Source organism: Phaethon lepturus, unplaced genomic scaffold (assembly GCF_000687285.1).
Source record: "Phaethon lepturus isolate BGI_N335 unplaced genomic scaffold, ASM68728v1 scaffold12824, whole genome shotgun sequence".
In the NCBI taxonomy this organism is placed as follows: Eukaryota; Metazoa; Chordata; class Aves; order Phaethontiformes; family Phaethontidae; genus Phaethon; species Phaethon lepturus.
The window spans coordinates 1-12,020 of record NW_010535539.1 but is presented as its reverse complement, the minus strand read 5'-3'; the positions used below and the strand labels follow the sequence as shown (position 1 = coordinate 12,020).

Sequence of the window (12,020 nt, the reverse complement as noted above, 5' to 3'; positions counted from 1 at the left end):
GTCCTGCTGATAGTTCAGGACTGTTAGTGGTTACCTGACTATTTGACAGAAAACATTTCCTCTCCTTTATTTAACCTTTGACTCATGCATGTAAAAGTTTTATCAGAGCTATAGTAGAAGCACCAGTGAGGTGGAAGTCTACTTACGGCAACAAGGGTTCTGCGTGACTTTTATTCAAAGTCTGAGCTCCTGCCTTGTGGCTCATTTGGATGAAAAGAAAATGCTAAACACGTTTTTAATTAACCATGAAATATCTTGGCCTCTTGCTTTTGTGACAGGCAGTGGCTGTACTTCTGAAGAAAGACCACTGTATTCTCAACCAGGGAATACATATCTATTAAAACAATATTGCGTAGGTTTTGATGTTTTTCTTAATTATGGGAGAAATGTTTTGTGGCAACCTCAGAGAAATTGTTGTATGTTGTTGGAGGTTGTTGTACGTTTGCAACTGTGACACGAGGCATGCAAAGACAATGTCTACAATGAAAGCAAAATAAACAAGAAACCAATAATGGTTTCGCAGTTTAAGAACATAAATTATTTTTATTTGAAGTTTGGGCTTCTAAATATATTAAAATTGTAAATTAAAGCCCTGTTTTTCTTCTGTTTTATCTACTGTGAAGGGCCTTCATTGATAACCTTTTGACATTTTCGTAAGTCAGCTAACTATATATGAAATGCACTGCTCATAAATAATTCTATGAATACAACTATTATGGTAAGGTCTTTCCAGTAATAGACTTGAATTTTGATTTTTATCTGTTGTTAAGTTACACATTAGTGTGACGGTTTTGAGTTAGGAGTAATATATTACAGGCCTTCTATGTTAAATTCAGCCATTTCAAAACTATTTTTTGCAGACAGTCCATTTCTGCAGTGATTTGAAAAAAAAGTTACCCTGCCTAACAGATGTTGATGGACATTTGTGTGCTGCATGACTTTTCTGTACATAGACTAGTTCTTCCATGCTAAACAAAGATTAAATAATTTTGCAAGACTTGCTAACGGGACAAGAGAATAAGATTCTTGTACCTGTAATGCTTCTGGTTTTTAGTTATCACATATAACCATATATGAGATAAATATATATATTGATATATAAACACATATATCACATTGGATAAAGCACTGTATAGTGCTTTATCCAATACGATGTACTGAATAAAGATGTAAAGCCTGTATCATGGGAATGTTCATTTATGAATAAATCTATTTACTAGAGTAGTCCAAATAAATTAATAGGATTATTAACACATGGGCTTGCAGAATCAGCCTGTGATATAAGAGGACAAAAATGTTGCTTGTCAGTCTTGAGGATGTTACAAGATAAAAAGAGCTTATACTTGCTCTTTGAGTTGAGAATCTGTAATACCACCAGATAGCTGTCTTTATTATGAACAAACACAACCTGTGTTTATGTTTATGTTTGAATGCAGAGATGCATTGTATATGCACGCACAAATGCACTCTTTATTGCTTGTGAAAACAACAAATGTAACAATACTTTATAATACTGAATTAATAGCAATTAATAAACACATAAAAGAAAAATACAAAGCGAACTTTTTTGCTTTCCAGTAGATCTTTGTAATATTTTGTTCCAGTAGGAACAGTATAATTAAAAATATTGACAAAAACTTTTGCAATTAAACTGTGCTTTTGAAGAACTGAAGATAATGTGGAAAAGAAACAGAGGACAGATCTCAGTGGCCTTTGGTTTCATGCCACATAATATAATGGAGTACTTGTTTTGATTTCCTTAATTTTTCAGGTTTAAGAGGCATGTTGAAATTATATTAACTTCATGTTTGTGGTTATAAGGCTTAAAGCAATTCCTTTTCCAATCTTTCATCTCAGAAAGGAAACTGGCATTTTTAAACTATGTTCAAGTAGTCTGTTTCTATAATATTTTGCTTTGCAGTTTTATTACATGAAGACATAGAAGTGTATCATCAACCTGATTTTGCTAAGGGAAGAAATTCTTGTATGAGTACTCTGGTCAGCATGCCTTGCACTATGAAAGAAAAATCTCTCTTGGCTTTCTGCTAGGGTTCATTAATTTCAAATAATGTATTTGACCTTTTTATGCATAGACTTAAAAATTGCATCTAATTTTTCTTTTCACAGTAAGAGGGGAGTTGAGATCATAGATACAAGAAAGAAATATGGTTAATATTTTATTGAAGTAGGAGCATTTATTTTTATAGAATGCTGTTCATAAATGTTCGTTATGAAAAATGAATGATCAGATAAGATTTTTATTCTACAGCAAAATATGCTGGGGCGATGTACACTACTAATGCAGAGGTGATAGCAAAAGTCTGGAAAGCTTTTAGACAATCTAACCCATTTGTCTGTCCAGTGTTACAAAAATACTTTGCCATTTGTACCTTGACTTGGACCAAACGCTGGAACAGTGTTCCGGTCCGCCGTTCGCAGGCACTCGGAACGCCGTGGTGCACAATTTTGTTTGCCTATCTACTCTGCCTTTCAGCGACGTGTAAAGCCAGGCTAACACGGTTTCAGAGGGTAGTAGACCATGAGTCCTAGGTGGGAGAAAACTCAAAGATCAGAGGGTATAGGTGCCGTTATGATGGGTGTTCTACAAGGGCGTGCAGCGTTCATGCCTGTAAGCAGTTACAGTGGTTAAGGCCTTATGCAGGTGCAATGCAGTAAATTTTATGACTATATAAGAGTATATTGAAACACAAATGCAATAATGTCACACCTTAACTACTGTCAACAACACTAAGCATTAAAAATGTCTGTGGGCATTAAGAGGTTGATGTAGTTTTGATGAACAGCCAGTACAGTGTATGGTAAAGTGTGATAAAGACATTAATACAGTGGCTCTAAAAGAAGTCATTGCCTCTGTGTCTCTTTGGCTTGGCAAGAGTAACTTCATGATGGCTTTTTGTGTGTGGGGTTTTCTTTTTTGTGTGTTTTTTTTTTTTTTAAGAACTAGCAGTTAAACATTTATAAGGATAGCAAAGTAAGATTGCTAGAAAATGCATAAACTATAACCATGTTCAGATTTCTGCTATTCTCTTTCTTTGCCCTAAGAATTGGGATCTGTTTCTAAAGCCTTGCCAGCTGCATACTGAAAACAGAGGTGTTACAAAGAAAACATAACCCTTCACTGGACTCACTACACAAAAGTAGACTTGGCTTCTCTACTAGCCAGGGTTTCCCCTAATAGGTTTCCTTTTCCTATCAGGGAAAACATTTAGGTTCTGCATACTGGGCTCTTTCAGTTGCAGTTAGCGTGTTTCCTGAAATATATAAATTTGAAATTTTAAGGTCTGTCCACAGTGCACACTAAAGCTTTTAAGAAATGCATTGAAAGTATGTCTGTGGATTTACACCACACTGAATAACAAAAGTGTGTAGTATTGTTAGATGCAGGTATGAAATGTGGTACAAACATTGCAGGCTTTATTTCCTTCCCAGCCCCCCTTCTAATCTCAAACAACTAATATTAACGATACTATTACCATTTTAGTAATGTGCTTTGTAATTAAATTCTAACAGACATAAGAAGGTGTGTAATTTTTAAATAAGGAGTAATTTATACTGGTACTATTTAGTTTGCCAGACTTACTACATCTGTATCACGGGCTTAATAGTGATTATGGAAAGGTCTGTAGTGTGCGGTCACTGATGATGTCACTGTTAAAGGTAGCTATTCTGTAGGTAGATGGCAAAAAAATGGAACTGATGCCACTGGGTTTGAGTTTCTTTTCTCATGCTCTTCAGTCATGTCTTATTTATCTTGGATTCTGTTTAACTCGCTGAGAGTATTGCACGCATATGGGCTGCAGACTTGCTTTAGGAGTCTGCTGGGTATTCGTGTATTAATGTGCTGTCTGTTTGCAATAATGGTGAATGCTCTCTTGTTTTTAGAAGTTAATTCTATCTATAGAAATGACTTTATAGGGAGACCAATATTCTTACATATAATGTGACACCTGTCCTATTGCATAGTGTCGCACCACTGGTCAAATACAGGGTACCTGGTCTGCCCAGATAAAGTTGTTTTGGGTTCCCCAGGGAAGCAGCAGTTCTGGCTGGTACCTGTTGTACCACCAGGTACAACAGGATGTAGAATTTCAAAATGGCAAATAACATAAGTACTGAAAGCCGTAACAATTAAAGATAATGGCAATGTGATTTGGCAACGTTTAAAATGTTTTTTTGATGCCTTTAAAAATAATGAGAAGTAAAAGTACTATAAGCTAATCTGGGCTTAATGGAACTTCACGCAGGTGTCCAGCGTAAAGAACCGTAGCTTCTCTAGTAGCTATCGGTTATGTGCTGTTAAAATTGTGGGAAAAAGTTTTGTATGCATTTTTTTAATGTAGAAATATTATAAAAATGTGCAAGTCAGATTAATCGTAGTAGTATTTTAGAAGCACTGGGAAAAATATATTGATATTTTATTAAAATGCTTTTTCCCTCCTGTTTTAGTTACCTTCCGTGGTTTGAGGTATACTACAAGCTCCTAAACACCCTGGCAGATTATTTGGCTAAAGAACAGGTAATTTTAGATATTCTATTTCTTTGTGTAAATCCTTTTCCTTGAAACAATAGTCAGCATTTGAAGTGCTGTGAAGTGATTCTATACTGTTTAAAAGTTTATGATGTTAGTAGAATTTAGAAGCAAGCTTTTACATTCATCATACTGAAATTTAAAGATCTGGACATACAGCTGCCACTGTCACTTGAATCCCACATTACTCTTAAAAGCTGCTGAGAATATACCTTTATAAAGTGTCAGTCTTACCATAAACAAATCCTGGGTGAAGTGTGAGCAAAGTGTCACATCACTGGAGAATTGTATGACGTATTGATTGTAAACTGTAGATCTCTGGAACTATCTGATTATCAGTTACAAACACTTTTTTTCAGAACTGCGTAAAATATGATGTACTGTTTCACCCTTCATATTAACTAAAAACTACCTCTCGTAATTCTGTCATCTCAACTAGCAAGACAAAATTACTTGCAGCATTTGGTGAAGAATCATGATAGTTTAGTTTGCATATTCATGAGCAATTAGGCATATTCCAGGATTATGCAGGAAAGGAAATACTGGCATCTGTCTTTACTGAGAACATTAAAGCTATACCTTTCTGCTTTAACTATATTAGTGTACTAGATTGTAATTAAAAAAAAAAAAAAGCATCAATAGTCAGCCATATGCTGTAGGCTGGAAAAGTTGACATTTCAAGAATATATGAACTATAGAATAAGCAATTATTGCGCATTATAGTAAATGGACTATAGAGAATGAAGGTATTTTATGTAAAAACAAAATGCAGTGGTAAAGTTTGGTGTTAGTGGTGTTTACATAAAGTGAAGTGTGGAATACATTTAAATCTTGTAAATGGTATAATGAGACTTTGGTTTTGGCCCTGATTTCACTGTAATAGTAAAAATTGTTATAAGGCTGTATCTGACAGAAAGGTTAGGGATTGTCTTCGTCTTTGTTGCTTGATCCCTGGTTCTGGCATTGCAGCTATTACTGCAACCAATTTAAGTTGCTGCGTTATAAGTTTGTTGTCCTGTACGCCTAGAAAACTGTTTTGATGGCTCAGAAGGTTTTAGCAGTGTACAGAAGTATTTTATTGTATTGCCTAGTGCCGTATCTGCTGAGGAGGCTGCTAGAGAACGTTGCTCCCTCCTGGCCCAGGCACTGTTTGTCTGACCCAGAGCTAGACCCAAAGTCTTGTTTATTAGTATGAGATTCAGCAACGTCATTAGTCTTGCGGGGAGAGGTGGAAGCTTCCTGCAAATTCAAACAATATGTTTAAAGGCTGGCCCTGGCTTGTCACTGATATTTTTGGTTTTATTTTGGCAACAAAAAAATTTAATCTCCAGGAACAAAAACCCTAAACCAAACAAAAACTCCAGCCCAATCTCTTTCCCAAGTAAATGCCTCTTTTAGAGACCAGGGTGGGGGATCCTAGTTAAACCTGGTAGCTGAATGTACTTTTTAGTAAACCTTATTAACTGTTTTATGTGCTCTGATGCATAATTTTTAAAGTATACAATATAGCTATGTAGCTGCATATTTAGTAAAACTTTGAATAGACAAATATCACGGCTAACAGTTTTAGGAAGATGATGTCCAAGATGCACAGACCAGCTAGACGTGTTAACACTAATTTCAGCTGCAAATAATGTGATTCATTTAAGGGGTATATGGGGAAATGTATAAGAGACTGACTTAACTTGTGGATACGATAATTTTCTGAGATACAAAGTTGGCCTGAATTTTATACTTAATATTTAAATACTTCACTGTGAATTTCAGTTGTCTTTCTCATGAAATATATATATTTGTATATATATTGTTTGACATGTAGCAGATGGTAGTTAATCAGTTTTTATGCAATAATTAACTACCTTTTAAAAATATTCCCTATAGGAAAATGACTCAAATGATTTGTTAAGATCATTGTATAGCCATCCTGTGCCAAAGGCGAATGCGTTAGTCAGTTTAAGTGTGGTAAGTATTCTCTGTTTAACTCCTACTCCTATTACTGACTATAAAATAGTAGGCAAGATTGAAACAAAAAACCCCAAACCCTTTGTAAAGAGTAAACTTATGTTGCTTCCCATCATTAACTGGCTTGGACAGCTTTTTTTTTTTTCTCCTCTGTGCAGAATAGAGTTTGTCTCTGTCTCATGTTGTTCTCTTAAAGTCAGAGTCATAAAGAAGCAGAAATTTGAATTTTGCTCTATGGTGAGAAAGTAAACTGCAGTGGGATCTGGCAGTGCTAGAACTACTTTTTTGTGCTTCCAGCTGTTTCATGTAGATAATTTTGGTTTCTCCTGCTGTGAATCAGGAGACATTAACTCCGTTTTATTGCCTCTTATGTCTGAGTAGGTAGACTTGCAGGATTGGTCAAAAATCTGTGTAAGCTGGCTTCTTTCCCACCTTCCTTCCCCTTCTTCCTAGTTTTGTTCGATCATGCAAAAATGCTGTAGGGGAGATGGTAGGAGAATTGTACTGCGTTACATGAAACTTTCAGCACATTTAGGGGAAAGAACATGTCCATGCCTACCTTGCTTTTGTGCCCTGACTTCTCGTGATGTGGGGCTGGACACTGATAATATGGCAAGGTGGTGTTGCTGCAGAAACATCAGAAAGGGAGCCTGTCACTGTTACAGTTCCTGAAGTTTCCAACAGAAGTAGCAGATGGACGCGTGTTTAAATCCATTTGTGGAGCCCGCATGAAATGTAAAGCAAATACAGAGCCTCTGCTGTCTCCGAGTCATTGTTCCTGTTCACAGCACCCGTACAACTGCTGCACGCATAAGTAACTGTGTGCAAATAACTGCTCCTTGGTGGAACTATCACGGTTTGCAGGGCACAGAAAGAAGTGATTTTATAAAGGCTTCTCTTACGCACATACTGAAATATCATTAGATTATTTATCTTAACCTTATTTGTGTCATTTGCTGTTACTTTTAACTCATTTTAGAATTGAGCTCAATACTTTGAGTAAAGTAAGCACAGACTCTAGAAAAGCTTCTGGCCTTATTATGAAGGCATACAGAAATGGAGAGTCTACCACTTCTGTTCCAGTAGCGACTCACCCTTGCTGCTTAACATAATGCTACCTTTATTTTATTTTATTTTAATTAGTCATATTTCCGATTCCTTGTGATGTTTTTTCACTAGGCTATAGAAACCTAACATTTCCCCCCCCTTGAACAGTGCCAATCCAATGTATTTGGAAGTCCTTCCAGTCTCGTGTTTGTTTTTTTCCAGAACAACGTACTGGTTTTTGAGGCTGCAGTCAGAGTTGTTTCTGTTGCTAAGTTTTTTCTTTGTTGTCAGTGCAATAGTTTCAAGTTATTTTTCAATTCATGGTACCTTTGCCAAGAATACTTCTGTATATCAAACAGTATTTTGCTGTCATTTATTATAGTATTATAACCAATTCTAATTTGGTGACCCTAAGATGCTTTATAAAGTCCTTTAAAAATACTACTGTGTTTCAGAGGGACATAGAGAAGTTTTAAAGATATTTTTCCTTGCATTTCTTGCAAAACGTTACTGCCTGTTGCTATCAGTATTGCAGTGCATCTTGCACAGAACTCGCCTACTTCAAAATGAATGTTGTGGTGAATACAGTTGGCAACACTGGGATGACAAATTGCTTGCAATAAAGTTGACGCTTGCTGGTTTTATCTGACTTTTGAATTTTTTTTTCCTCAATTGTCTCTTGTTGCCAGTAGCTTGCTACATCAAAGAGTTTTATAATCTTTTTAGCTGAACAACAATTATCTAAATGCAGGCCTCTTGCCAACTGCTTGGCTGCAGGTACAGTCGAGCAAATATTGTGGGTTCAGTCAGGGCAGAGCAGGAAGGAATAGGTTAGCCTGAGTCAGACGCTTGCTGGATCTACAGGCATCTCTGGTTTTGTAATGCTCAGTGCTGCAGGGAGCAGGGAACGTTTATGGCCACTTTCAACTCTAACTTTGTGTGCCTAATCTCATATTGATGTTCCTTTCTTGCTCCTCATATATTGTAAATAAGCTAGACTGGAACCATCAGTAGTAATGGACTTTAAAAAGAAGTTACATTCTGAAAAACAATTGTAGTAATGACATCATGAGGTGGCTTTTGATTGTGCCAGGATGAGTCTAGTTCAAATTTCGTAATGCAAAACTAAAAGGATCCCTCCCCTCCATTTACTCAGGTATGCGGCAGGGTGAGGCTCACAGACATTGAAGCGGTCTTTAGATGACAGACCGCAACAGCACTTAGGGTTGCCCGTATACAGTCATGCAGAAGTCATGCCCACTATCTGGATACCTGGTGTTTCCCAGTAATTTTTAGGCAGGAGGACACCAAAATGCCTTGGTCCAGTTAAGGACCAAGTTCTGCTCTCACCTTTTAGTCCCAGTAGCAAATATTCTGCAGCTGCAATTTATGAGGGGTGATCATCTGTTCTTTGAAACCTGAGATTGAATATAATTTATGTCACTTTTATCCACAGAGGGCTAACAAAAGTGATTTTTTTTTTTTTTTTTTTTAAAGCTAGCTAAGTTAAGTCTGAATTCAAATGGGGGAGGAATACAAAGAATAAAACAGTTTTCAGCCAATATTTTAAACATGGAATGTTACAAGCATTAGAGTCAGCTTTGGCCTTTTTATTGGAAAACTAAAAAGTCAATTGTTCAATCTTTCTCTCATCTTGCATAAGAACCAAGAGATGATATTTGCAAGTGAGCAAGTGTTGAAAAAACAGCCTTGTCTTGTATCGGTGAGTTTAAAAGGCCCTGACTATCTAAAGCCTATTGTAATTAAAGAAATAATTACTTGCTATAGGATATCTCTTTTGATTTCAGGCTTATTTATACCTGTCCTTTGGGAAAGTCTGCTGCTGTCTTTAGCCTATAAGAGCAGTCTAATATTAATGTACCTATTCTGTTTAAATCAGTCTAACTTCAGAGCTCTCTGTGTGTCAATCCTCTTGTAAAAACCGCAACCAAAATCAAACCCTTAAACTGATGAAGAAAACTTGCATTTTCTAGTGTCCTTTTTAGAGAAAACTTCATATAGGACATCAACTATTAATTTAACATCTCTTCCAAGGTCGTACATCTTCCTAAGGGAGTTCACAAAACTGTGCAAGGACTCCATACCACATTATTTTTGCTGCTTTATGACTCTTAATGACTGCAGTAATGGGTCTTTGCTTCTCATAGTTCTGACTTCCGTTTCAGTTTAATGAGTAAAATATTATTACTTTGTTAATTATAAATAATTACTTCTCTAAGTTATTAACTTCATTACTCAGAAATCTTTTGATAAATATTCTGTGACCTTATTACATATAGGAAATCATTTTCTGTTCTCACTATACTACTGAAGAATGTAGGCATTCCATTAATCTGAACCTTTCCCTGTTCTTGACCAAAGAAAAAAATTTAGCTTTTTTTCCTCTGTTGATGCAAAACAATAACCTGGGATATTTATTGTGCAAGTGCTATGATGTTTATGGGATGCCTTTTTTAAGCCAATTTTTTTTTTCTTAAATTCTAAACTATTGCCAAATGGCCTAATTTGTGGGGAAAATTTTCTATTAAATGTATCAAGCTGGTTTAATAAGTCTCCTACACAGAGTTAATAGTATTAATAATTTTTTTTTCTTGAACACAAGACACATTTAATATCTTACAGACTTCCTTTATGTTTTAGTATATCTTTTTCAAGTTTGACTTGAAAACAAACTGTGTCTTTGTGTTGTTAATTGTAACTTTAAAATACAGTATAAAACCAAAGAAAATCTATGAAAAATGTCAAAATTTGGCTAAAAACAAATAAAAGCTAGAAAGTCAATAATTATCACATTTACTTAATATGCACTTATTTTTTTTTCCTTCAAAATTTAGACTAATATGCACAGATGCCTTAAAATGACTGAGCTAAATCCATGTCTGATAACTACTAAAAGCACTGGACTAATGAGAGTAATTTAAATTACATCTGTTTTTGGTTTAATCTGTTTTATATTTACATCCTAGATGGCCTCAAACTAAGATGCATAAAATTGCTAATATATTTCATAAACGATTACAGAATCTCAAGCTATCAGACCTTGCATTTCTCTTAGCTCATTTTTGATTCAAAGATGTTTGAAAAGAGATGAGAATGTATATCAAGTAGTAGTATTTCTATTCTTATTAATTTTCACATGTGGATGATTTTTCCTTTTCTATTCTGAACTTATATTTTGTCCTCTTAACTTTTTTTTTTTGGTTGCAATTTTTAAATTGACGCTTAAGTTAATCAATGCTACTCTTGGGCTCATGCCAGCATTTAAAGCTATCGTAATTTCAGTGTTATTTCAAAACTGTAGCCCAGCATTTTGTCTCCTTGGTTTGTGTGCTGTGCTGAAGCAGAGCTTGTCATTTCGTGTCGTGATCTGCTTAATTCTTTGTCTAGTAGCGGTAAGAATGCTATTGGAAAAATGGCTATTTGCTTAAACAAAGATGGGGTTGGAAATCCTAAATGCTGATTTTTTAAAAAAAGAATTTTTGGTTTCTGTGTGCATAAATTATTAATTATTTTTCCCCATTGATTAGCACTCGTATTTCATTACTCCTGATATAACTGGATTGCCAACAATCCCTGAAAGCGTAAGTATGCAGTTTCTTTTTTAAATATTTAGGAGAAATCTCAACCTCATTCTGTGGGTAGGCCTGAACTCTGCTTTTAAAATAGGAGATTTTTTTTTTTCCCAGGACTGTTTTTAGAATATGATTGATGTCTATTATTACAACCTTTAGCTAGTAGTTACTGTTACATTCACCATTAACCCATTTGAAAGCATTAACAGGGCATTTTTGACCACTGCTATACCCACCCTTTTTTCATGATTACTTGGCTCGTTTGCATTTATTTGGCTTACTTAAGTAAAATATATTCTACTTCTGCACCTCATGTTATTTGAATACCTGCCCTTTAAACGCTGCATTGCTAAGCTGCAAATTCAGCTATGAAAATACGCAGTTATTTTCTGTGTAGGGAGGCATCGTTTCAGGCTTTCTGGAAAGATGCCATACCTGCTTTCGTTTGGATGGTAACCGTGCACCAGGAATGGTGATGGTTGTTGTTATTTTTTCTTTTAATAAAGACCTCCATTCTGCAGATGCCAAGTACTTGGTGGTGCCGCGGGTAGATTGCAAACGCGCAATCTCGGATCACGTTCTCTATGATGAGTTCAGCTGGATAACATCTAATGACAGAGCTTCGAAACTTTCTGCTTTCCGCTCTCGCGTTTACGTCTGGAGCTGGATACGGATGTAGAGATGTGCATTTTTACGCTTTCAAATAATAACTTCCTTCTGAAAGTTAAGCTGCCGGGGGGGTTCACCACCGTACGAAATCACGCGGTGCCGCAGAACTCCTTGGAGCTTGGTGGCTGTAGTGGCGCTCGTGCGGCGCGCGGGACGGAGGTGTGCCACAGCCCTGCCGCGGTCCCTCGGTGAGGCGCGGC

The 12,020-nt window shown here is 36.0% G+C and overlaps 1 protein-coding gene across 1 annotated transcript in view; it reads left to right on the top strand.

Moving 5' to 3' along the window:
• LOC104619839 (DENN domain-containing protein 1B-like) overlaps positions 1-11,830 on the top strand; it is a gene marked incomplete at its 5' end in the record, with an annotated part of 81,809 nt that extends 69,979 nt beyond the window's left edge. The window contains 5 exons of the mRNA XM_010285865.1: positions 4,468-4,537; positions 6,431-6,511; positions 9,222-9,281; positions 11,107-11,160; positions 11,549-11,830. Of these exons, the coding sequence (XP_010284167.1) occupies positions 4,468-4,537; positions 6,431-6,511; positions 9,222-9,281; positions 11,107-11,160; positions 11,549-11,830 (547 nt within the window). The remainder of the gene's footprint in view (positions 1-4,467; positions 4,538-6,430; positions 6,512-9,221; positions 9,282-11,106; positions 11,161-11,548) is intronic.
• Positions 11,831-12,020: the final 190 nt, after the last annotated feature.